Source organism: Choloepus didactylus, chromosome 2 (genome assembly GCF_015220235.1).
Source record: "Choloepus didactylus isolate mChoDid1 chromosome 2, mChoDid1.pri, whole genome shotgun sequence".
Classification (NCBI taxonomy): domain Eukaryota; kingdom Metazoa; phylum Chordata; class Mammalia; order Pilosa; family Megalonychidae; genus Choloepus; species Choloepus didactylus.
In genome coordinates, this window is record NC_051308.1 from 26631041 (window position 1) to 26658714 (window position 27674).

The following is a 27674-nucleotide window of genomic DNA, read 5'->3' on the forward strand; positions in this document are numbered from 1 at the left end:
ACAGCCCTATAGTTTTTTCTTAATTTTTATTCTAGTAACATATATACAACTTAAAATTTCCCCTTTTAACCACATTCAAATATATAATTCAGTCGTGTTAATTATATTTACAGTGATCTGCCATCATCACCACGAACCATTACCAAAACTTTTTTGTCACCCCAAACAGAAACTCTGCACCAATTAAATATTAACTCCCATTCTCTATCACCACCCCTGTGCCTGGTAACTTGTATTCTAGTTTCTGACTCTATGAATTTGCTCATTTTAATTATATAATATCAGTGAGATATTATATATTTGCCCATTTGTGTCTGGCTTATTTCACTCAACAAGATGTCTTTAAGGTTCATCCATGTTGTCACATGTATCAGAACCTTATTCCTTTATATGGCTAAATAATATTCCATTGTGTGTGTGTGTGTGCATACACACACACACATATACATATATATACAACATTTTGTTTAGGCATTCATCTTTGATGGGCACTTGGGTTACTTCCATCTTTTGGCAATTGTGAATAAAGCTGCTATGAACATTGATGTGCAAATATGTGTTGGAGTCCCTGCTTTCCATTCCTTTGTGTATATACCCAGAAGTGGGATAACCCATTCATATGGTAATTCCATACTTAATTTTCTGAAGATGTGCCAAACTGTTTTCCACAGCAGCTGCACCATTTTACATTCCCACCAAAAATAAATGAGTGTTCTTACTTCTCTGTAGCCTCTCCAACACTTGTTATTTTCCATTTTTTGAATGGTTGTCATTCAAATGGGTGTGAAGTGGTATCTTATTGAGGTTTTAATTTGCATGCCCAAAATGTGTTCTTCTTTGTTAATGATTTCTGAATTTGTATCTTTTTCCTTTGGATGGGACCCATGTTTCTGTTTGGTTCCTTTTAAAAATGTCTATCTCTTTATTGAGACTATCATATTGTTCATTCATTATTTTCCTGATATCCTTTAGTTCTTTTTCCATGTTTTCCTTGATCTCCTTGAGCATGTTGAAGATCATTTTTTTTAAAGTCTTTTGTCCAGAATGTTCAAAGTCTGGTCTTCTCCTTGTGGATCACACCCCCTTTATCTAGTGTATGGATGAGTGGAGGAATGGGGATAAAAACTAAAGGACAAATGGGGTGGGATGGGGGGATGATTTGGGTGTTCTTTTTTCACTTTCATTTTTTATTCTTGTTCTGGTTCTTTCTGATGTAAGGAAAATGTTCAGAGATAGATTGTGGTGATGAACGCATAACTATGTTGTCATGCTGTGGACGGTGGATTGTATATCATGGATGATTGTATGGTGTGTGAATGTATTTCAATAAAACTGAATTTAATAAAAAAAAAAAGTCTGGTCTTCTTTATTGATGGTTTCTGGATTTTTATCTTGTTCCTTTAGATGGGCTATCAGATCTTGGTGTTTTGTTTTTGTTTTTGTTTTGGAATCTTTTGTTAAACCCTGTCCATTTTAATTTTTTAATGCATTAACTTGGATTTAGTCCCTGAACTGTGTGTTCCTTAAGTTTGTTTCCAGTTAGTGATGTGACAGGGATTTCTTTCAGTGTCAGGATCTAACAAAAACAAATCAACACAAAAATCACTTTTCACAATCTTTGCAAATTGGCTCTGTGTTAGCTGGTGCTGTCCTTCAGATTTTAGCCCTCCTATCAAGATCAGTCCAAGGCAAATGTGAAATGCAGGGTCCTCTCTGTCTTTTCTGAGCCTCATGTTGTCCTGGGCTCGTGCTTGATCTTGGCCTTAGGATCTCCCCACATAGAGAAATTCCATGTCTCCCCCTTTTATTCCCTATGAAATTGACTTTCCCCCCTCCAGTGTGCTTTACTGTAGGTTTTAAAGTGGGTAATCCTTGCTCCAGGTTCCTTTGACTTGACTGTTTCATACACTGTTTTAGTTGTCAACAAGCTACTTCTACCTTTAGGGCAAGTTCCAGGAGGGTGAGCTACAGAGGCATTTCCCAGTCAGTTTTTCAGATGTCACCAACAGATGGACACCAACAGGAGGCACTGCAGTATGCGCATAGGGGTTACTCTGCTCCCTCTGTAGCTGGACCAGGGTCCCACAATGAGAGAGCAAACTGGCCCCACTCTGAGCAAGGGAGGGAGTGGAGGAGCGGCCAGGAGCACCAAGAGTTTCTATGGTTTTTTTAAAGACGCGTTTTCTTGATTAGTCACTTGCCCTGTTACTGCAGCCCTTTAACTATTTTCCTGAGTTCTGAGGAAGACAGCTGTACCAGTTTTTGCTAGTGTTAAAAGATTTTGTGGGGGAGTGGCTTCTTGGAGCACCTTATGCCAGCATCTTAGTCCACCAAAGCTCCAGGTATAATTTGATTATCTGGTTATCATATTACCTTTATATTTCCTTACTGAGGTATTTAGATTGAAAATACTACCAGATGAAGCATCTCAGCCCTTCTTTACACATGAACAGATTTATCTTAAAATTTATAAACTTTAGGCAAGCATTTAGTACCTCCTGCTTAAACTTCTCTTGAAGTTGAGGCTTCTTTGGAGGGACCAGAGAAACTCAACAGAAAGTGTCTTCCTTTGGCAACTTAACCTCCACATCAGTAAAATAGGGAAGAAGTTTCACATTTGTTTGTGTTATATAATACTTTGGGATTCTTATTTACATTTCTAGACATTCCACTAAAGCACAATATGTAATTTGTTGATTTTGAGAGTTAACTCATACTTGAACTTCACACTATTACTTTAAAACCAAACCAAACACCCTTACAAAAATACAAGTAAAGAATACCTGCTCTCCATCAACTTTACCATGGTATTTGAAAACTAATCTTATTTAATATTGATGTTCTAAGCATGGGTTTGCAATCTATCTCATTCATTACATTGAAGAAGACCATGTTTACAAAGTGCTTTATAATTCGTTGGTTGGAAAGAGCTCTCTAACAATCAATTTCAATCACTAAATGGAAGCTTAACCTTAGAAGAAAGCTGACCATCACCATTATTGCTGTGTACCACAAGATGGAGAGGTATGCAGTAGGCAAAATAAAGAATAGAAAGGGGAAATAATGGATGATAAAAAACAGGAAAATGCAGTTCACTAAATAGGACATACAAAGTCCAAATGGCTACATCTGAAAATTAATGAAGCCCCATATTTATACTTTTCTCTTGACTGCATCAGATTTGTATCATTTAAAAAAATGCTTTAAAGTAAATAAATATATTTTTGCTTCATTAAATGTCCTAGGCACTGATATTACTAATCTCACTGATTGGCTGTTTCCAAACCTAACTGGTTGCATAAAATCCTTTGTAATTCAAAAATTCTAACGTTGGATGTCTAAGAGATTTTTATTTCTGTTTCAGGATCTAGTGTTATGGACATGTATCCTTCGACTCGGATGATACAAGATACAAAACAGATTCCTCACACTCATGAAAGAGAAATTAATGTCATGCTTTACAACAAAACTTTTCACCAAGTACTTACTATCTGTTCTGAATCCGTAATTAAGGTGAGTAGATACTGGCTCTTCAGAAAGAAAAAGGCAAAGCAGATAGAACTTTCTCTTCTCAAGGTAAATCATTGATTGATTTAATAAATTGTTGTGGCATATATGATAAGACCCTCATCTAGAGCTATTTTTAAGCTTTTAACTCCATAGCAAATGAATAAATGAAAAACAAGTATTTCTAGCCAGCTCTAACTGCCTGCAATTAAGCAACATGTTCAACTAAATAAATAAAGCTAGTGTTTAAGTATCAAAATAGGAATTTTAAAAGAAATTCATTAAAGAGAAAAAGCTTATAATTTGTTTTTGTTTTCTTTTTAATCTGGGCTATGGGAAGGGAAGTGGGTGTATGTTAGCAAGGCAGGGAAAGAAATGTATAGGAGTTTACCATAACCCCATGGGTGTTAGATATGTGCCAAGTACCTTAAATCCTTTATCTCATTTACTCTTTGTAATAGTTTTCTGTGGACATTTTAAAGAATCCCATTTTAAAGATGAGAAAACTAGGGCTTGGAGAGATCAAGTAATCTGCTCAGATCATAAAACTAGTAAGCATCAGGGCTGGGATATGAACCCAGGTTTGTCCAATGTGAAAACCCATGACCTTTCCACTGCATTACTCTAACCTTGTCATTACAGCCATCCCTAGATGCCAAGCTACTTGGCCATGCTACCTGCATCTATAGTTATGACTTCTGAAGCCATTTGGCAGTGATGGCTGGAGGTGTTTGCTTCAAGGGTTTAGTATTTTATTTCATGCATACTCTGAAAAAAGGAGACATACAGTGTAGTACAGAGCATTCCTCCGGGGATTCTTCAAATCTCCTTTCAACCTTTGACATTCTGTGCTCATGTACTGGAGATTTTCTCAGGCCAAAATCCCCTGAATCCAGTTAATTGTCACTTATTTCTTGTAATACCTTTGGAGAGTTAAGTAGAGGAAAACTAAAAATCTGTCCTGTTTTTAGGCAATTCTGATCTCTTCAGGGGAAAAATGACTTTCCCTGGGTAAACAAACAAACAAACAAAAACCTCAAAACCAAAGGAATGAGTCTGGATGAGTTTACATATGTGATTGGCTGGAGAGGAATCAGACTTCCAGCCAGGAGATCGGTGACCCCTGAGACCCATTCACACAGTGACCACGTTCCTCTTTCTCCCTAAGTGCCCTGTCTACACCAAGGATGCACAGAGGTTATGCACATGGGTGCTAGGACCAGACTGGCTTCTTTAAAATCCTGGCTCTTTCACTACCACTTCCCAGCCAGTGGCCCTTCATTATTTGGCCTGAGATTATTTTACCAGCCAAATCCCAACTCTCCCTCTTTTACCCCAGCTACAAAAACTTTCTCTCAGTCTCCTGAATGAGCACTGTACCTTCCAATCTTTCATATACACCACCTCTACCCAATACTTAGCGTGTAATCATTCTGCATCGCCAGTTCAATTCTATTATTTACTAGCAATTTAATTTACATTTAAGCATGGCAGATCCTTGAAGAGGGAGAGATTCATACTGAGATACTATAGGTTCAGAGAGGGATTGTGTTTTCAAAGAGGGATAATGATGAGTCTTAACATATTTCTGGATTTTCTAGTCATATCCAGCCAGACTAATTACACAGATGGCCTGTTCTGAAGCCAATCTCTCTCTCAAGAGCTGGGCCCTCACACCTAGTCAGAACACTCCTTGGAAAGGTCAGTGAGCTGTTTCCCCCAGGGTTCTCTCAGATTTCATGTCATTAACCACAGATTCTGTCCCGTGATCCTCTGGCTAGTTTGGGTAAGTGTCAACAAAAAATAAATGCAATTTGACTTTTTTCTGCTGCACTTCTAATTGTGACATCTTTATCTTGTTGTGAACCTTGCTTCATGCTTACAATAGCAATTGACTTACTTTCTCCACAGCAAGGGGCTGCCTGGAATCCAGTCACTGCCTGTCTCAGCCACCAGCATGTGTAACAGCCATGCTCCAGGACAGCACAGTAACTGTTAGACAACACTACATCTTTTTTAACTTTCTTTGATCAAACCAATATTCAGGGCAGAATGTTGGGAAAGGTGATAGATGAGCTTTCGTACCACTTTTGAGACTATTTTGAATACTGCAAAGTTTTGAAAAGAATTGAAGGGCAAATGGATTACTTGAATTTTTTATTCTTTCCTACAGGTATGGGAACTAGAGACCGGCCTCCAAATATACCAAATTTTAGACCCTCATGGCTTCGGTGTTGAACTGACTGCTGCAGCAATTGATGAAAGTGGATTAGTTTTTGCCACCGGAGCACTTAATGGTCAGACTAAACTCCACGTACGCCTCCCTGCTTTAGTGTCCTGAGAATCTGTGTTAGGAACCCATTAGTTTTTTAGGTTAGAGGAAAAGCATAAATCAGATGGAATATATAAGAATGCCAATGATATTGGTGTGCCCAACTAATCAGTGACAGATACTCTTATCTAATGGATATTAATGTCTTTATACTGATTTTAAAATAATCAAAACTTTATGTTACATTTATGAAGTTATATTACAGTTTTCAAAAGTCTTTCACATATACTGTCTCATTTAATCCAGGGAAGGACTTATCTGTGTTGTACTGACTCATTCTATCCTTATACTTTTGGGTACCATCTGTTAAGGGACATTAGATTTGCTGCCTACTGACAATATTTTTACTGGATTTGGACCAGAAAAAATACCCAGCAAAACCTTGTTATATAACACCTAGAACTCTATATTGGATTTGTTTACATGTCTAAGCTTCCTGAGGGCATGAACGGTGCCAACCTTAAGGCCACGTCACACTCAGGTTGTGTTATGTTGTTTGATGCTTCTCATGCTGTGGTACTCTGCATAGAGGTTCTTGGAAATAGAGGGCTACACAGTGCCTCGCTGGGAGCTCGTCTTGTTCAGAACATCTGTAAAAGCACTGCTTTATCTAGAAAATGTGACCAACTGAATGCACTGCTCAGAATCTTGTATATCATGAATCAATGCTTGCTCACAAACAATTGATGGATAGACTGAACATCCTGATGTGAAAGTCTGATTTCTACAAGTGTGAACAGATGACACCACAGCATGAAATAAAATTATGAATGCTGCATGCTGAGTTGATGGAGTGTGAATGAATGTAACTGCTTTCATGTGGAGCAATTCTTAAGGAAACAGTTGCACTGCTCTGTATATAAGCCCACCCTGTATACATATGAAAATTAACTATAGAAATTAATTATATAAATTCTGAGCAATACACACAATTATTACCAGGCATAAGCATTTTATACATGATTATAGATGGTATTATTTTCATGAAAGCAAGTCATAGTTTACTTTGTTAGTTCTAGAATCTATAATTCTTTTAAATAGTGGGAGTTTGTCCTTCTCAGAGGCACATATGTTAGATGACAAAGATCCTGGATCCAGGACAACTCAAAATGTAGGATTCTTACTCCTTTTTCTCCTCCTTTCTTTGTCAGCTACCCACCACCAAGGAAGAAGTGAGCACTACCTCTCCCTGTTTTCTGCCCCACCAAATCTGACTCCCAAAAGTCCCAAGGCAGCAGAAAACCTGGGCCATGAAATTGTGGTCCACATAACCCAGGAATGAATGAGTGCATAATCACTTCTTCTATTGCTTATTTGTGAGACTATCTTTCTACAAGACTCTAATGTCCTTGTGGACAGAAACTATGCCTGTTCCCTTCACATCTCTAGTTTCTACCACAGTGCTAGGATATAGGGAGAATTTAATCAATGCTTAATGACTTGTTAGTACACAAACAAATGATGAGAGTTATCAGTATTGCTTATGGGGAGTACCTGGCATGAGGGAAGGAAAAGAGTACAGTGAAAACAACCTGGATGTCCAGCAGGATTAGAGTTGAGGGATAAGAAGGTGGGTGGGAGGGGAGAAAAAGTGCTGTAGGGATAGTCGACTGGATTTTTTTTTAATTATAGAAGTTGTGGATTTACAGAAAATTCATGCATAAAATACAGGGCTCCCATATACCACCTCATTATTACACCTTGCATTAGTGAGGCACATTTGTTACTATTGATGAAAGACTATTTTTATAATTGTACTATTAACTATAGTCCATGGTTTACCCTACAGTCCACTGTTTGCATTGCACAGTTCCCTGGATTTTTTTTTTCAATTTTATTGCGATGTATTCAAATACTAGACAATCACCCAATGTGTACAATCAGTTGTTCACTGTATCATCATATAGATGTGCATTCATCACCCCAATCAATTTTTGAAATAAGAATAAAGATAAAAGTAAAAAAAAAGAACACCCACAACATACCATCCCCCCATCCCCCTACTATTCATTTAATTTTTGTCCACATTCTTCTTCTCATCTGTCCATACACTGGATAAAGGGAGTGTGAGCCACAAGGTTTTCACAATCACAGGGTCACACCATGTAAACTATATAGTTATACAATCGTCTTCAAGAATCAAGGCTACTGGGTTTGCAGTATAACAATTTCAGGTATTTCCTTCTAGCTATTCCAATACACTAAAAACTTAAAATGGATATATAACACGTAAGAATAACTTCCAGAATGATCTCTTGACTTCATTTGAAAGCTCTCAACCACTGAAACTTTATTTTGTTTCATTTCTGTTATCCCTTTATGGATTTTTAAAAAATTTTTTATTCTAGTACCATATATACAACCTAAAATTCCCCCTTTTAACCACATTCAAATATATAATTCAGTGGTGTTCATTACATCCACAATGTTGTCCTACTATCACCATCATCCATTATCAAAACTTTTCTATCATCCCAAATAGAAACTATGTACAACTTAAGTATTAATTCTCCATCCCACCCCTGGTAAACTGTATTTCAGATCCTGACTCTATGAGTCTGCTTATTTTAACTATTTCACGTCAGTTGGATCATACAATGTTTGTCCTTTTGTGTCAAGCAATTTCCCTCAACATGATTTCTTCCAGGTTGATCCATGTTGTTGCATGTATCAGAACTTCATTCTCTTTAATGGCTGAATAATATTCCATTGTGTGTGCAAATACTGCATTTTGTTTATCCATTCATCAGTTGATGGACACTAGGGTTGCTCCATCTTTTGGAAATTGGGAGTAAAGCTGCTATGAACATTGGTGCAAATATCTTGTCGAGTCCCTGATTTCAATGCTTTTGGGTATATACTTAGAAGTGCTGTAGTCAGCTGGATTCTAAACCATGTTATAAAAGTCCCATGTTAGAAGATGATACTCTATTCTAGAAATAGGCATTCAACAACTACATTGATTACCATCTCTGACTTCTCTATCAGGGCCCCCTAACCCAACAGAACTAAGTTAACTATAAAGAAAGTGTGATTTCAAAAATTAAGAAGAAACTTGGTACCCCTTTTTTATTTCCTTCCCATGTAACCAATTAAAAAAAACTCCAAGCTTGACAGTTTCCTACGTACTGGAATTCCCTCAAACATAAGAGCTGAAGTCCTAAAAACTGCCAGTCTCTTTTATGTGTCAAATTTTTGGAATATTCTTGTACTATTAATAGTAATTGTGATGTGAAAGCTGATATTTCCATATTGGGGGCAGGGATGCTTAGCAAACTGGAAAGCATTGGTAGAATAAAGGCAGAAAAGATTCACTTAGCAGGAGAAGATCAAATAGGAGAGTCTGAGGATTTCAGGGAAAACAGTCACAAATCAAAACATTGCCTGTCCTGTTTATTTTTTATCAGCTTGTGACAAATTGAGGTATACAGAAATGTATTTCAAGCACAGCAAGGCTGAGGAGACTCATAGTATGAAATAAATATAGGATAACTTTTTGACAGAAAGCTTTCAATTAGATCAATTTTCTTTGAGCTAATGCCAAGCTTTCTGTAAATCACTTTTATCCACAAAGTCTTTTCTCACTGTGCTCAGGAACAGTTAAAATCTGGGACTTCGGCAGTGCACAAGAGATGAAAGTGTTGCCTGAAGGGAAAGACTGGAAGGATGAAGAGCGCTTGCTGAAACGCCTGATTTTCCTGAAATCTCAAGAAAAGCATGAGTATTTCATCCTTGCCTTGGAATGCAATGGGAAGATCAAGATGATCCAGGTTTAGCCTCATTTTTATATTTGTACTCTAGTTTCTTGGGAAAAATCAAATGAGTCAGGGGACTCCTCCCTTGCCAGCCCACTGAGGACAGCATTTATTCACCAACTTTCCTGTAATACTCCTAAACAACCTCACCCAGGTCCAGGCAAAGGCCAGAAAAGAATAACTGCCCACCCCCAGCAACCTGGCCATCAAACATTTGTTGAAGGCTTAAGTCAGAGACCTTTAAAATGGGTAGTAGAAAGGTAAATTTATGTACAGCTGCCACTCCTGACACTGTTTATAAACTTACTTGGGAATAATTCACTGGCAAGAATTGTTCTCCAGCAGGTTCTGTGAAAAGGAGCAATGACCCCTTCTGTCCTTCGTAACCCATGATGCATTCAGGCATACTCAAGTCATCATTTCAATTTGTCACCCAAATTGCTTTGTTTACTTTAAAGTTTTTGATGTAATCTGCTCAGGGCCATTTTAGGAGGGTTGAGGTAGACTAATTTATTTTTCCTGTGAATCTATTACCACCTAGGAATTCTAATGCCTTCATCATAGGAAGGCTAGATAATTTATCTTGGCAATTGAGTAGATCACTCCCTGTCAGCTAGAACTCAAGGACTCATTAACTTCCTTATTCCCTTCTGAAAGCTAAGATCAGAAGAAACTTCTTGAATAGTTAGTGATCATGAAGTACCAGTAGTCATTAAGATGAGTGATGGGCCTAGTGCTAGAAAAAAGAAGTAAAAAAACTTCCCTGATTCAATATACTCTTCCTTCATCTGAGCAACCAAAAACGGCACTATAGAAAAGAATTTCTTACTAATCTACTCTCAAACACAACAATGTGTTGTTTTCCTTCTTTAAGTTAGTGAATTGACCGTCAGGATGCTCTTCCTAACAAACAATATCTGTTGTCATAAATACTCCTTTTTTAGAGGCCTCAGAAAGCAGCATGGTACTGTTCCACATCAAAATTGATTTTGGTTTTACTGTGGCATGTTTCACTTTGATTATTCTGGTTCCCTTTGTCTCCTGAACCTGTAAATTATGAGCTTCATGAGGACTGAAACCCTCTTTTACTCAGATTTGTATTCCTGCCCTGACTAGCGCAGGTGCTTATCAAGGACTGAAAGAATAAAGAAACATAAGAAACGTTTTATAAGGTATACAATTGTAAATATACAGGGGAAGTATGGTGGGGTGGGTATAAGTACTTGTGGAATTTTTATTGACTTTGAAGGGAGAGCTTTGCAACAAAAATAATGTTGAAAGCACGCCTAGTAAAGTAAAATATGGTTTGATTTACATGGTTATTTTCTAGAATATTTTCATTCATTACTTTTTTTCAAAGACCAATTACCAAATGCTTGCCACGGATGAGAAAGATAGGCTCCTTTTCATCATAGACTTTACAGTTTAATGGGAAGGACTGATATGGAATCACCTATTTCAAGTTTGATTAATACTTGTACAAAGTGCTACAGAAGCTTATGATGGTGGGGTGAGGCCCAGTCTAATCTGAGAGTCAGATTTCTCTTTCCAGTGATTTTCAATTAAATTCTACACAATTAAAAATATTTTTTTTCTCCCACATGTGCTAGGTATTGTTCCAAATCTCCAGATTCTAAGGAAAATAAGAATTGGTGAACTAGATTACTCAAACCTATCCTCCACTGAAAACAACTAAAAATTCTGGAAAAAGTAGTTTTTAAATCTCTTTGCTAGCACTAAAGAACTGATAATATAGTGAAGGAACACCAGACCAAAATCTAAAGGAAAGTAGAGACAGAGGTAAATCAAGTACCTGAACATCACTGCTACTTTTGCCTTGAGGATATTTGTCAAAGAAAACTAGGCTTCAGTTCTGGAGACTCACCAGATGAGAGGGGCAAAGGAGTCAAGGTCCAGGGTCTGCTTAAGGCAAGTAGTTTAATACCATATCCACAATACGCTAGGACCCCAAAGTCAAACTACCAGGGCAAGTGTGAAAAAGAGCAATGCAGGAAAGGTTGCCTGATGCTGAGCCCGGCAGAGAAGAAACAGGAAGGATAGGAAAACGGAAAATGAAACATAACAAGATAAAAGCTTGTCCCTCAGAAAATGTGGCCACAGGTAGGATCTCACATGTACTTGAAACCCAGATTGGCAATGCTTAGGTGGTCAGTGAACTCTCCACTAAAACTTGGTTTAAGGTAGTCCAAAACTAGTAGTTCCACCAGGCACCTGGCAGACACAAATCCATTCTGGAGGAAGGCATCTTCATTTCAGGCCACAGTCAAATTAACCAAGCCCACAAGGAAACAAGGCAGTGACATTTTGCCTAGAAATAAATAAATGGAGAAAAGAATGAATACAAGTCCATTTATGACAGAAGTGTCACTGCAGATCTGTGTGGCAAAAATGGACTTTTCAGTAAATGGTTTTGGAGCAGCTAGGCATCCATAAGGGGAAAAAAATTCCTAAGAGTATCTATTCCTGGTGTGTTAATGACTTAAAGACATTAACGGAAAGTTTTTTGCAGTTAGTAGAGGAAATTGTCTTATAATATCTTAAATAAGGCTTAAAATCACTAATTATAATGGAAAAGATGGATATATTTGGTTACATTAAAACTAAGAATTTTTCTTCATCACATGTCATCATAATAAGAGTAAAAAGACAAGAATAGAGTTAGAGATGGTATCTGCAACCCATAATAACCAACTGGATTAGTATCCAAAATATTTAAAGAACTCTTACAAAATACATAAGAACTCTTATTATTTAAGGTATAAGGTAAGCCATTCAGTAGAAAAGTGAAAAATATAGGCATTTCACAAAACAGAAAATCCAAAAGGCCAATAAACATATGAAAAACTGCTAAACCTCCTTAGCAAATAGGGAAATTGAAAATAGAATCACAATGCAATTACATACCCAAAAGATTGGTTTTTAAAATACATCTGATAATACAAGTATTAGCAAGGATGTGGAACAATAGGAGCACTCACACGCTACTAATGTGCATATAAATTGACACCAACCCTTGGAAAACATTTTGGCATTCTTGAATTACAGGACTTTTCTTTCAAAGATCTGTATATGTTACTTGCAAGTTATTGTAAGTGACATTGTTATGAATAAGAAGTCTAGTGCAGTCTGATTCTTTTTCCTTTGTATGTAATTTATTCTTTCTATCTGAAAAAATAAAAGATTTTATCTTTGTTTTTGAAGTTTAAAGGGTATACCCATGTATACCAGTTTGCTAATGCTACCATTCTGCAAAACACCAGAAACGGATTGGCTTTTTTCTTTTTTCCCCATTCTCCATAATGTTTTTTCATCTTCATTTTATTGAGATATATTCACATACCACGCAGTCATACAAAACAAATCGTACATTCGATTGTTCACAGTACCATTACATAGTTGTACATTCATCACCTAAATCAATCCCTGACACCTTCATTAGCACACACACAAAAATAATAAGAATAACAATTAAAGTGAAAAACAGCAATTGAAGTAAAAAAGAACACTAGGTACCTTTGTATGTTTGTTTGTTTGTTTCCTTTCCCTATTTTTCTACTCATCCATCCATAAACTAGACAAAGTGGAGTGTGGTCCTTATGGTTTTCCCAATCCCATTGTCACCCCTCATAAGCCACATTTTTATACAATTGTCTTCGAGATTCATGGGTTCTGGGTTGTAGTTTGATAGTTTCAGGTATCCACCACCAGCTACCCCAATTCTTTAGAACCTAAAAAGGGTTGTCTGAAGTGTGCGTAAGAGTGCCCACCAGAGTGACCTCTCGGCTCCTTTTGGAATCTCTCTGCTACTGAAGCTTATTTCATGTCCTTTCACATCCTCCTTTTGGTCAAGAAGATGTTCTCCATCCCACGATTCTGGGTCTAGATTCCTCCCTGGGAGTCATATTCCACGTTGCCAGGGAGATTCACTCCCCTGGGTGTCTGATCCCACGTAGGGGGGAGGGCAGTGATTTCACCTTTCAAGTTGGCTTAGCTGGAGAGAGAGGGCCACATCTGAGCAACAAAGAGGCATTCGGGAGGATGCTCTTAGGCACAATTATAGGGAGGCCTAGCCTCTCCTTTGCAGCAACCATCTTCCCAAGTGTAAAACCTATGGTAGAGGGCTCAACCCATCAAACCACCAGTCCCCTATGTCTGTGGTCATGTTAGCAACCATCAAGGTGGGGTAGGCCAATACCCCTGCATTCTCACAGGCTCCTCAAGGGGGCACTACAAATTTTTTTCCTTGTTTTTTTTTTTTTAAATCAACTGTATGAAAAAAAAAATTAAAAAAAAAAAAACATACAATAAAAGAACATTTCAAAGAGACCATAATAAGGGAGTAAGAAAAAGACAACTAACCTAAGATAACTGCTTTACTTCCAACATGTTCCTACTTTACCCCAAGAAAGTTACCTAATATAGCAACATTTCTGTGAACTTGTTCCTACTATATCCATCAGAAATTAACAGACCATAGTCATTCCTGGGCATCCCCAGAACGTTAAATAGCTTATCTGTTCTTCTTGGATTATTGTTCCCCCTTCCTTAATTGCTCTCTACTGCTAGTTCCCCTACATTCTACATTATAAACCATTTGTTTTACATTTTGCAAAGTTCACATTAGTGGTAGCATATAATATTTCTCTTTTTGTGCCTGGCTTATTTCGCTCAGCATTATGTCTTCAAGGTTCATCCATGTTGTCATGTTTCACGAGATCATTCCTTCTTACTGCCGTGTAGTATTCCATTGTGTGTATATACCACATTTTATTTATCCACTCATCTGCTGAAGGACATTTGGGTTGTTTCCATCTCTTGGCAATTGTGAATAACGCTGCTATGAACATTGGCGTGCAGATATCTGTTCGTGTCACTGCTTTCCGATCTTCTGGGTATATACCGAGAAGTGCAATCGCTGGATCGAATGGTAACTCTATATATAGTTTTCTAAGGAATTGCCAGACTGACTTCCAGAGTGGCTGAACCATTATACAGTCCCACCAACAATGAATAAGAGTTCCAATTTCTCCACATCCCCTCCAGCATTTGTAGTTTCCTGTTTGTTTAATGGCAGCCAATCTAATCGGTGTTAGATGGTATCTCATTGTGGTCTTAATTTGCATCTCTCTAATAGCTAGTAAAGCTGAACATTTTTTCATGTGTTTCTTGGCCATTTGTATTTCCTCTTCAGAGAACTGTCTTTTCATATCTTTTGCCCATTTTATAATTGGGCTGTCTGTACTACTGTCATTGAGTTGTAGGATTTCTTTATATATGCAAGATATCAGTCTTTTGTCAGATACATGGCTTCCTAAAAATTTTCCCATTGAGTTGGCTGCCTGTTTACCTTTTTGAGAAATTCCTTTGGGGTGCAGAAACTTCTAAGCTTGAGGAGTTCCCATTTATCTATTTTTTCTTTTGTTGCTTGTGCTTTGGGTGTAAAGTCTAGGAAGTGGCCACCTAATACAAGGTTTTGAAGATGTTTTCCTACATTATCTTCTAGGAGTTTTATGGTACTTTCTTTTATATTGAGATCTTTCATCCATTTTGAGTTAATTTTTGTGTAGGGGGTGAGGTAGGGGTCCTCTTTCATTCTTTTGGATATGGATATCCAACTCTCCCAGCCCCATTTGTTAAAAAGACCATTATGACTCACTTCAGTGACTTTGGGGGCCTTATCAAAGATCAGTCGGCCATAGATCTGAGGGTCTACCACCGAATTCTCAATTCGATTCCATTGATCTATATGTCTATCTTTGTGCCAGTACCATGCTGTTTTAACAACTGTGGCTTTATAATAAGCTTCAAAGTCAGGGAGTGTAAGTCCTCCCACTTCGTTTTCTTTTTTAGAGTGTCTTTAGCAATCCGAGGCATCTTCCCTTTCCAAATAAATTTGATAACTAGCTTTTCCAAGTCTGCAAAGTAGGTTGTTGGAATTTTGATTGGGATTGCATTGAATCTGTAGATGAGTTTGGGTAGAATTGACATATTAATGACATTTAGCCTTCCTATCCATGAACATGGAATATTTTTCCATCTATTAAGGTCCCCTTCTATTTCTTTTAGTAGAGTTATGTAGTTTTCTTTGTATAGGTCTTTTAGATCTTTGGTTAAGTTTATTCCTAGGTACTTGATTTTTTTACTTGCTATTGAAAATGGTATCTTTTTCTTGAGTGTCTCTTCAGTTTGTTCGTCTCTAGCATATAGAAACATTACTGACCTACGTACATTAATCTTGTATCCCGCTACTTTGCTAAATTTGTTTATTAGCTCTAGGAACTGTGTCATTGATTTCTCAGAGTTTTCCAGATATAAGATCATATCATCTGCAAACAATGACAGTTTTACTTCTTCTTTTCCAATTTGGATGCCTTTTATTTCTTTGTCTTGCCAGATTGCTCTGGCTAGCACTTCCAGCACAATGTTGAATAACAGTGGTGACAGTGGGCATCCTTGTCTTGTTCCTGATCTTAGAGGTGAGGCTTTCCGTCTCCCACCATTGAGTACTATGCTGGCTGTGGGTTTTTCATATATGCTCTTATCATATTGAGGAAGTTTCCTTCAATTCCTACCCTTTGAAGTGTTTTTATCAAAAAGGGATGTTGGAGTTTGTCAAACGCTTTTTCAGCATCTATTGAGATGATCAATTGATTTTTCCCTTTTGACTTGTTAATGTGTTGTAATACATTGATTGATTTTCTTATGTTGAACCATCCTTGCATGCCTGGAATGAACCCCACTTGGTCATGGTGTATGATTTTTTTAAAGTGTCTTTAGATTCAATTTGCAAGTATTTTGTTGAGGATTTTTGCATCTATATTCATTAGGGAGATTGGCCAGTAGTTTTCCTTTTTCGTAGTATCTTTGCCTGGTTTTGGTATTAGATTGATGTTAGCTTCATAAAATGAGTTAGGTAGTGTTCCATTTTCTTCAATGTTTTAAAAGAGTTTGAGTAAGACTGGTGTCAGTTCTTTCTGGAAAGTTTGGTAGAAATCCTCTGTGAAGCCATCTGGCCCCGGGCATTTATTTGTGGAAAGATTTTTGATGACTGATTGGATCTCTTTGCTTGTGATGGGTTGGTTGAGGTCTTCTATTTCTTCTCTGGTCAGTCTAGGTTGTTCATATGTTTCCAGGAAATTGTCCATTTCCTCTACATTATCCAGTTTGTTGCCATACAGTTGTTCATAGTATCCTCTTATAGTTTTTTTAATTTCTTCAGGATCTGCAGTTATGTCACCTTTTTCATTCATTCTTTTGTTTCTATGGGTCTTCTCTCTTTTTGATTTTGTCAGTCTAGCTAGGGGCTTGTCAATCTTGTTGGTCTTCTCAAAGAACCAACCTTTGGTGATATTTATCCTCTCTATTGTTTTTTTGTTCTCTATGTCATTTATTTCTGCTTTAATCCTTGTTATTTCTTTTCTTCTACTTGGTTTAGGATTGGTTTGCTGTTCATTTTCTAGCTTCTTCAGTTGATCCATTAGTTGTTTGATTTTGGCTCTTTCTTCCTTTTTAATATATGCGTTTAGTGCTATAAATTTCCCCCTCAGTACTGCTTTTGCTGCATCCCATAGGTTTTGGTATGTTGTGTTCTCATTTTCATTCGTCTCTATATATTTAGAAATTTCTCTTGCTATTTCTTCTTTAACCCACTGATTGTTTAGGAGTGTGTTGTTTAGCCTCCAGGTATTTGTGAATTTTCTAAGTCTCTGATGGTTATTGACTTCTAATTGTATTCCATTGTGGTCAGAGAATGTGCTTTGAATAATTTCAATCTTTTTAAATTTATTGAGGCTTGTTTTATGTCCCAGCATATGATCTATTCTGGAGAAAGTTCCGTGAGCACTAGAAAAGTATGTGTATCCTGGTGATTTGGGATGTAATGTTCTGTTTATGTCTGTTAAATCTAACTCATTTATCAGATTGTTTAGGTTTTCAATTTCCTTATTGGTCTTCTGTCTGGTTGATCTATCTATGGGAGAGAGTGATGTGTTGAAGTCTCCCACAATTATTGTGGAAACATCAATTGCTTCCTTTAGTTTTGCCAGTGTTTCTCTCATGTGTTTTGTGGCACCTTGATTGGGTGCATAGACATTTACGATTGTTATTTCTTCTTGTTGAATTGCCCCTTTTATTAGTATTTAGTGGCCTTCTTTGTCTCTCAAAACATCCCTGCATTTAAAGTCTATTTTATCTGAGATTAATATTGCTACACCTGCTTTCTTGTGGCTGTAGCTTGCATCAAATATTTTTTTCCATCCTTTCACTTTCAATTTCTTTGTGTCCCTGTGTCTGAGTCTCTTGTATGCAGCATATTGATGGTTCATTTTTTTTGATCCATTCTGTGAATCTATATCTTTTAATTGGGGAGTTTAATCCATTTACATTCAACGTTATAACCATGAAGGCATTTCTTGAATCAGCCATCTTATCCTTTGGTTTATGTTTGTCATATATATTTTTCCTCCTCTCTATTAATATCCTTTATTGTACCCATACCGAGTCTCTTTAGTACTGAACCTTTCTCCAAGTCTCTCTGTCCTTTCTTTGTTTCTCTGTCTGTAGGCCTCCCTTTAGTATCTCCAGTAGGGCAGGTCTCTTGTTAGCAAATTCTCTCAGCACTTGTTTGTCTGTGAAAAATTTAAGCTCTCCCTCAAATTTGAAGGAGAGCTTTGCTGGATAAAGTATTCTTGGTTGGAAATTTTTCTCACTCAGAATTTTAAATATATCGTGCCACTGCCTTCTCGCCTCCATGGTGGCTGCTGAGTAGTCACTACTTAGTCTTATGCTGTTTCCTTTGTATGTGGTGAATTGCTTTTCTCTTGCTGCTTTCAGAACTTGCTCCTTCTCTTCTGTGTTTGACAGTGTGATCAGAATATGTCTTGGAGTGGGTTTATTTGGATTTATTCTATTTGGAGTTCGCTGAGCATTTATGATTTGTGTATTTATGTTGTTTAGAAGATTTGGGAAGTTTTCCCCAACAATTTCTTTGAACACTCTTCCTAGACCTTTACCCTTTTCTTCCCCTTCTGGAAAACCAATGAGTCTTATATTCGGATATTTTGTATTATCTATCATATCCCTGAGGTCCGTTTCAATTTTTTCAATTTTTTCCCCATTCTTTCTTTTATGCTTTCATTTTCCATTCTGTCCTCTTCCAGGTCACTGATTCGTTGTTCAACTTCCTCTAGTCTTGTACTATGAGTGTCCAGAATCTTTTTAATTTGGTCAGCAGTTTCTTTGATTTCCATAAGATCATCTATTTTTTTATTTAGTCTTGCAATGTCTTCTTTATGCTCTTCTAGGGTCTTCTTGATGTCCTTTGTATCCTGTACTATGGTCTCATTGTTCATCTTTAGTTCTTTGAGTAGCTGCTCTAGGTGCTGTGTCTCTTCTGATCTTTTGATTTGGGTGCTTGGGCTTGGGTTATCCATATCGTCCGGTTTTTTCATATGCTTTATAATTTTCTGTTGTTTTTGGCTTCTTGGCATTTGCTGAACTTGATAGGGTTCATTTAGGATTTGTAGACCAATTGAAGTCCTTACCTGTAATTTATCAGCTCTACAGCTTCGTGGAGTACACTTTCTCTAACTAACCAGCAGGTGGCGTCCACGAGCCACCTGTTCTCCACAAGCCGGTTCTCCCCTGCTTTGCCTTTGTGGTGAGTGGGGGAGTGAGTCTTGTGGGGTCCAATTGGTGTACCAATCTTGCGTGTGTAGTTGGTGTTGACCGCCCTGTATATTGGGTGTGTTTCTGGGCAGTCGGAGAGGGGGTGGCTCTAACAATCAAATCTCCCTGGTGATCCTGGAGTTTTATAGCTGCTGCAATAGTCTAATCCTTCAGTTCAGTCCTGCCACAGTTTGTCTCTGCCACTGACCCACAAGTCCTTGGTATTGGCGTATGGCTCCTGAGACTTGAGAGTGGGTCCCTCTTCCAGGCCGTGCACCCCCTGGTCCTCTGTTGAGGGATGACTGTGCTATGTCACAGGTGAGTGCTGTCCCCCCAGGGCGGTTCTGGGCTGCTGGGCTGTGTAGGGAGGCTCCCAGTCTGCTGAAATGATGGCTGAATGGGGCTTTGTTAATTCACACTGCTCCACCTTCCCAACTCTGGGACAATCAACTGAGGTTGCAGGGAAGGCTGATGTCCACGCCCAGTTTTGTGGTGTGTGCCTGTTATTTGAAGCACTTCTGTCACACTGTGTTGTCTGTGGCAGCTCTGGGCTATGGAGCCGGTGACGGGCAGGAGTGTTTCCTGTCCACCAGGATGACGGCTGTGAGCGGACACCCCCCTTTTCTTGGGAAGTTGTGGTGTTTAGTGAATTTTCTCAGCCACTGGATTATTGCCTTTTGTCTCAGAACTCTCTTAGTTCTGCTCTTGTCTTGACCTGCTCAAATTGCAAGTCTTTGAAGCTTTCTGTATTGGGCTTCTTAGAGTAATTGTTTTAGAAAAAGAAAAAAGGATTAAAAAAAAAAAAAAAAAAGGGCCCTCCTCAGAGATCTAATGGGTTATTGAAATGCTAAGAGACAAAGCAACCAGGGCCATTAAGGAAAGGTCCACAGGGCAGAGAGATCAGCTTTTCTTCAGGATTTGCATATGAGCCTCAGGGCCTGAGCTCTGCCCTTCCCCTTTCTATGTTCACCAGAACTCCAAAAATCCTCCGCTTTTATTTTGGAGTTTTTTGTGCTGTTTTTTTCTATGCCTGTCTCCTCTCTGCTGGGCTGGCTGCTCTCAGATTCTCTGGTGTCTGGTCTCAGTCTATCTATGGTTGGAGTTTGGATCAGTAGAATGAGTTTCTGATAAGAGCTGCCACTGCAGTTCTCCCTTCTCCTTCCCGGAACTGACAGCCCCTCCTCCCATGGGACTGAGCCTGGCAGGGAGGGGTGCGGGTCCCCTGGCCACAAAAACTTACAGATTTCGCTGATCTCAGCAGTTCCATGTTTTCATGAGTGTTGTATGAAGTATGCCCAAAGTCAGATTGCTCTGTGGTGTCCAGTCCATGCAGTTCCTGGCTTTCTACCTACTTTCCTGGAGTAGTAACTAAAACGTACAGCTCACCAGTCTGCCATCTTGCCCCACCTTGGGATTGGCTTTTATAAAGAGGGTTTATTTGGTTACAAAGTTACAGCCGTAAGGCCATAAAGTGTCCAAGGTAAGGCATCAGTGTCAGGGCACCTTCACTGAGGGATGGCCACTGGCATCTGGAAAACCTCTGTTAGCTGAGAAGGCACATGTCTGGCATCTGCTCGCTCCCAGGTTGCATTTCCAAATGGTGTTCTCCAAAATGTTGCTCTTGGGGCATTCTATCCTCTCTTAGCTGCAGCACCTCTTCAAAATGTCCCTCTCAGTTGTTCAGAGGTCCTTCTGTTTGTGAGCTCTTTTTATAGGACTCCAGTGAACTAATCCAGACCCACTCTGAGTGGATGGGGCCACATTCCCATGGAAACATTCAATCAAGAGGTCACACCCTAATCAAAGGTGTCACTCACAGTTGGGTGGGTCACATCTCCATGGAAACATTCACTCAGAAAGTTCCAACCCAATCCACACTAATACCTCTGCCCCCACAAGACTGCATTAAAGAATATAGCTTTTCTGGGGGACATAATATATACAAACCAGCACACTATGTTTATATCATTTCTCATCAATTCCACTGGAGACCTTTCAATCTGCAGTCTAGGGAACTTTCTGTATCATTATTTATTTATTACTTATCTCTTCCATATGTATTTCTTTTTTTTTCTGATTTAGGAACTCATGATCTGCATATTAAGTCTTCTGAGTCTAGTCTCTAAACCTCTTATCTTTTCCTTTATGCTTTCTATCTCTTAGTTTTGCTGACTATTTTGAGACATTTTCTCAACATCTAAGTTACTAGTTCAAGTCTCAAACATGAACTTATTCTCCTTTAGCTCATCAACTGAGTTCTAAAATTTGAAGATCATGGGGTTTTGTTTTTGTTTCTGTTTTGAACTTCCTTAAGTAGTCTTCATTTTTGTTTAATTTATCAGGCTCCTCCAGCAATTCTAGTTTGGGATCTGGTCTGCACGTTTTATTTGTTCTTCTATTCTCTGGATGCTAGTTCCCCGACCTACATTTCTTGTTCTGCTCACTGGAGTTCAGCTACTAGCAAAATATAATAGGTAGCACTGGGGATTGAATCATGTCCCCCACAGAAGTTATGGTCAAGCTCCAACACCTGGATTTGTGTGTTGGAACACATTTGTAAAGATGTTATTTGTTATTTGAAGATGTTATTAGTTAAGATGTGCCCAAAATAAATGAGGGTGGGCCTTAATCCAATATAGTTGAAATTCATATAAACAAGGAAGACACAGAGGAAGTAAGAAGCTGGAAGTCAATGGAACCCAGAAGAGAAAGGAGAAGTGGCAACATCTAAACACCCAATAGTAGAATGGATTGCAGTCGATTCATACAACCCTATAAAGCATTAAAAATAAATGAACTAGAGTTCCAGATAACTTGTATAAATCTCAAAAAACAATATGGAGTGAAACAAGCAAGATGATGAAGAAGGCATATAGTTTTAAAACATTTATAAAAAGGTTAAAACTTGAATGTGATATTACACACACACACACACACACACACACACACACCACAGAGATAGAGAACAATTTAAACTTTCCTGACTAACACTATATTCAGGTTACTAGTTATCCCTGGGGAGGGAAGAAAAAAGGGGAATTATATTAGGGATGGATATTTAGGGCTTAAGATTTTATAAAGCTGGGTGGTGGATACAAGAGTGTTTGTTCCATTTTTCCCTATATTTTTAAATCACCTCACAATAAAATAATTAACTGAATGTTTCATGTAGTCATTGGATTTCTATTAAAGGGTAAGGAAGATGATATTTGCCTTGCTGTGATATGGGAGCTGCCTGATGTTATGCCTGTCCTACAAGATGGGAAGCGTGTTGTGCAACTGAGGACATCTGCTAATCAAAGGAGTGCAACTATTCCTTTCCCACATGTGGAATTGATACTTGAGAAAAACCTTGCTCAACATGCTAAAGTGAGTTGAATTTCTTGATTTTTAAAATTTTACTTTTTATTATGGAAATTTTCAAACATATACAAAAGTAGACGGAAAAAATGAACTTATGTGTACCATTGCTTAGCTTCAAAAATTACCTATGAATAGCCAAACTTGTTCCATCTTTATTCCCACCACTTCACCCCACCACTACTAAAGGATTATTTTGAAGCAAATCCTAGACATGCTACCATTTCATCCCTAAATATTTCCGTATATATCTCTAAATGTTAATGATTCTGCAAAACATTACAATAATACCAGTATCACAACTAAAATTTACAGGACGTCCTTAATATCACATATTCATTCAGTGTTCAAATTTCCCAGATTCCCTCAAATATATATTTACAGTTTGTTCATTTCAACTAGTATCCAAATAAGGCTCATTTGTCATATTTGTTTGACAAGTCTCTTAAGTCTCTTCTAATATATAAATTTCTTTCCATCTCTCTTGCTCTTTTTTTTTTCTTGCAATTTGTTGAAGAAAACGGGCAGTTTGTGTCATTGTTTCTCACTTTCTGGATTTTGCTGATTGTATCCTTGTGGTATCATTTAAGAAACTCCTCTGTAATTTGGTAGTTAAATTTGGTGACTTGATTGCATATAGGTTTGATTTTTTTTTTCCAAGACTCTTTCATAGATGGTGATGAGTACATTTATCAAGATTCACATAATGACTAGTTGTGTTTTGGGGGTGCCAGCAGCTACCTGATGGTCACTACTTATTTCATTAGGAATTGCAAAATAGTTATATTATAATTCCACCTTTCTGCTTCATTTGTTAGCCAGAATGTGTCTTTAAAGGGAAAGCTCACCATCTATTATTTGGTTACCTTGAGGTACATACAGTTTCATAGAGTTTCATATAGGAAAAGCAAGATAAATGATTGATTGTTTTTCTGTGTTTACCAGTTTTCAAAATAAGGAGTTGGTTCCCTAGAATCCTCCAAAAGTGACCAGTGAATTTTATTTATTTATTAAATACTATTATGAACTCATGAATTTAAATATTCTTGATGTGTTTCAGTCAAATGCATTTATTCTGATTATATTGATGCGCAAATTGTCCCATCACAATCTGGTTGGAGCCTCTTTAGTCTCCTGTGTTCTTTTGATATGACTCCAGTAGTTCTGAATAACTTCCAGAACTATGTTCCAGGTATGACAAGATGTTTCAGGATTATCTTGTATATTTCTCATCTTAGATATGGAATTGGCCATTTATTGAAGAAACCATAGCTCCTTTTAGTAGGAAATAGTATTATAGAGAATACAGACTGGGTTCTAAAGATGCCCATTGCTACTAGGTTGGTCCTTGTTTTTAGACCTTTTCAGTGTACAGAGATAGGAAACATTTTTTGAAAGGAAACACATCATTAGTTCATAGTGATATTTCCAATTCAAATCTAATATTGTATTGCTTTTACTAATTACATTTTCCCCCGTAATTTTATTGATGAATATTCACATATGATACAGTCATCCACAGTGTACAATCAATTGTTATATAGCTGTGAATTTATCACCATAATCAGCCCTTGAACACATTCATTACTCCAAAAAAAATAATAAAAAGAAAAAGAAAAGTTAAAAAGAACACCCAAAACATCCCATACCTCCCATCCCCTCCTATTATTCATTTACTATTTTTCTCTATTTTTCTACTCATCTGTCCATACACTGGATAAAGGGAGTATGAACCACAAGGTTTTCACAATCACACAGTCACACTATATAAGCTATATAGTTATACAGTCATCTCCAAGAATCCAAGATATTGTATTGCAATTCACCAGTTTCAGGTATTTGCTTCTAGCTATTCTAATACACTAAAAACTAAGATGGATAGCTATATAAGCTTAAGAATAACCTCCAGAATGTCCTCTCAACTCCATTTGAAATCTCTCAGCCACTGAACTTTATTTCATTTCATTTCTCTTCCCCCTTTTGGTCAAGAAGCCTTTCTCAACCTCATGATGCCAGGTCCAGGCTCATTCCCAGGAGTCCTGTCTCATGTTGCCAGGGAGATTTATACCCCTGGGAGTCATGTCCCACGTAGTTGGGAGGGCTACTGAGATGGCTTAGAGAGAGAGGCCACATCTGAGCAACAAAAGAGGCTCTCTGGGCACGACTCTTAGGAAAAATTATAAGCAGGCTTAGCCTCTTCTTTGTAACAACAAGCTTCATAAGGGCAAGCCCCAAAATTGGAGGGGTTGGCCTAATAAGTTGGTAGTCCCCAACACTTGCAAGAATATAAGGAATTCCCCAGGTGGGTAAGTATAATATTTCCACATTTTCCCCCAGTCCCTCAAGGGGGCTTTGCAAATATTTTTATTCTCTGCCCAAAATACCCTGTGATGTATCAGGGCTTCACGTTAACCTGTACAAACCAACTAAATATCACTCCCTGTTTAAAGTTCCATATAGTTATGGTGTTTGAATAAACTGACCATATAAGTTAAAATATATAGCATGCTACAGAAAATACAGATTTTCACCAAATAGACACCTCTTCCTTTGGTCTCACACAGAAATTGACATTTTAAAACACAGTCAATATCATCCTTTACCCTTTATTCTCAGTTACCTTAGTCCTAACCAAGTCCATTTCATTCAGTTTTCTAATTGAAGTCTGATCTCTTTTTCAGTTTCTTTAACATTTGATGTATGGGGTAACGCTGACACTCATAGCTGCCGAATTCTGGCTCTGTGTCTCAGGTATCATTCAGATAACTGAAGTTCCAGGGACTGACCAGGTTATACGCAAAGAGCTCAGCATCTCAGAATTAGAAATAACCATTACAATTCAGGAACAGATGTAACTGCTGTAAGAGTTTACAGTCTACGAAACTTTACCATAAGCCTTCCCCTAATAACCTATGCTCTCAGATTCAATTCTCAGAGTTTGTACATTATAGTTAATCCATATTAGTGGGGCATTATAATGTTTGTCTTTCATTTCTGGTTTATTTCATGCAACATACTGTCCTCAAGGTCTATTCACCTAGTTGCATACCTCACAACTAGATTCCTTCTTGTAGCCCCTCAATATTCCATTGTATGTATACACCACAGTTCCCATTTCATTCATCAGTCGATGTACCCTTAGGCCACCTCCACCCACTGCAAATCGTGAATACTGCCACCATAAAGACCAGTGTGTAAATGTCCATTTGTGTCCTTGCTCTCAGTTCTTCCAAATATATATCCAATAATGGGGTTTGCAGGACCATATGGCAATCCTATATTTAGCTTCCTGTGAGACCACCATACTGCTCTCCAGATGGGCTGCACCATTCTAATTCCCCAGCAACAGTGATTAGGTACATCTCTCTCTCCACATTTTCTCCAGCACTTGTATCTCTCTGTTTATTTTTCAAACAGTTTTATTCATACACCATACATTCCATCCTAAGTAAACAATCAATGGTTCCCAGTATAATCACATAGTTATGCATTCACCACCACAATCTATATGAGAACATTTCCATTTCTTCAGGAAAGAAAGAGGAAGGGAAGAAAAAAGAAAAAAGAAAGAAAAGGATAAAAAAGTAAAATAATGAAAAGGTCAGACAACAACACCACTGCCAAGAATCCCATACCCATCCCTTATATCCCCCTTATAGACATTTAGCTTTGGTATATTGCCTTTGTTACATTTAATGGATGCATATTACAATGTTACTGTTAACTATAGACACTAGTTTGCATTGATTATATTTTCCCCAGTACCATCTTATTTTCAACACCATGCAAAGTTGACATTCATTTGTTCTCCCTCATGTAAAAACATTCTTATATTTGTACGTTTAATCACCATCATCGACTACACTAGGTTTCACTAAGTTATACAGTCCCAGTATTTATTTTCTATCTTTCCTTCTGGTGTCATACATGCCCCTAGACTTACTCTTTCAAGTGGACTGACAGACATCTTTGTTCAGTGTATTTGCAATATTGTGCTACCATCATATAGTATTGTGCTATCCATTTCTGGATCTATACAGTCAATCCTGTTGAACATTCTATATTCCTTCAGCATCAAATGCCCAATCTCTAGCCTCTTTATATCTCCTAATAACCTGTGTTCTCAGCTTTAACTCTCTAAGTTTGCTCACTAATGTTAATGCATATTAGTGACACCATACAGTATTTGTCTTTTTGTTTCTGGCTACTTTCACTCAACATCCTCAAGGTTCATCCTTGTCGTTATATGCTCTGTGATTTTATTCTATCTTAAAGCTGTGTAATAGTCCATCATTTTCACCACAGCTCATTTATCCACTTGTCCGTTGATGGACATTTGGGCCATTTTCATCTCTGGATAATTGTGAATAATGCCACTATAAACATTGGTTTACAAATGTCTTTTCCTTTCCTAGCTTTCAGTTCCTCCAAGTACATACCTAGTAATGGGATTGCTGGATCATTTGGCAATTCTATACTTAGCTTCCTGGGGAATCACCACTCTGCCTTCCAGAGTGGTTGCACCATTCTACATTCCCTCCAGTAGTGAATAAGTATGCCTCTTTCTCCACATCCTCTCCAGCACTTGTAATTTCTGTTTTTTTGATAATGGCCATTCTAATAGGTGTGAAATGATATCTCATTGTGGTTTTGATTTGCATTTTCCTAACAGCCAGTGAAGTTGAACATCTTTTCATATGTTTTTGAGCCATTTGTATTTCCTCTTCAGAGAAGTGTTTGTCCATGTCTTTGCCAATTTTTTAATTGGGTTGTTTGTCTTTTTGTTGTTGAGTTGTAGGATCTCCTTGTACATTCTGGATATTAAACCCTTAGCTCATATGTGATTTCCAAATGTTGTCTCCCATTGCGTAGCCTGCCTTTTTATTTTTCTGACAAAGTCCTTTGATGCACAAAAGTATTCAATCTTGAGGAGATCCCATTTATCTATTTCTTCTTTGATTGCTCACACTTTGGGTGTAAGGTCTAGGAAACCACCTCCTATCACAAGATTTTTAAGATAGTTCCCTACATTT

At 37.8% G+C, this 27674-nt stretch overlaps 1 protein-coding gene across 1 annotated transcript in view; it reads left to right on the forward strand.

The window, feature by feature from the left end:
* The window catches only part of WDR64 (WD repeat domain 64), a 181907-nt gene that overhangs the window by 114655 nt on the left and 39578 nt on the right, over positions 1-27674 (forward strand). Inside the window, 4 exon segments of the mRNA XM_037811156.1 lie at positions 3365-3513; positions 5681-5804; positions 9434-9609; positions 22474-22650. Of these exon segments, the coding sequence (XP_037667084.1) occupies positions 3365-3513; positions 5681-5804; positions 9434-9609; positions 22474-22650 (626 nt within the window).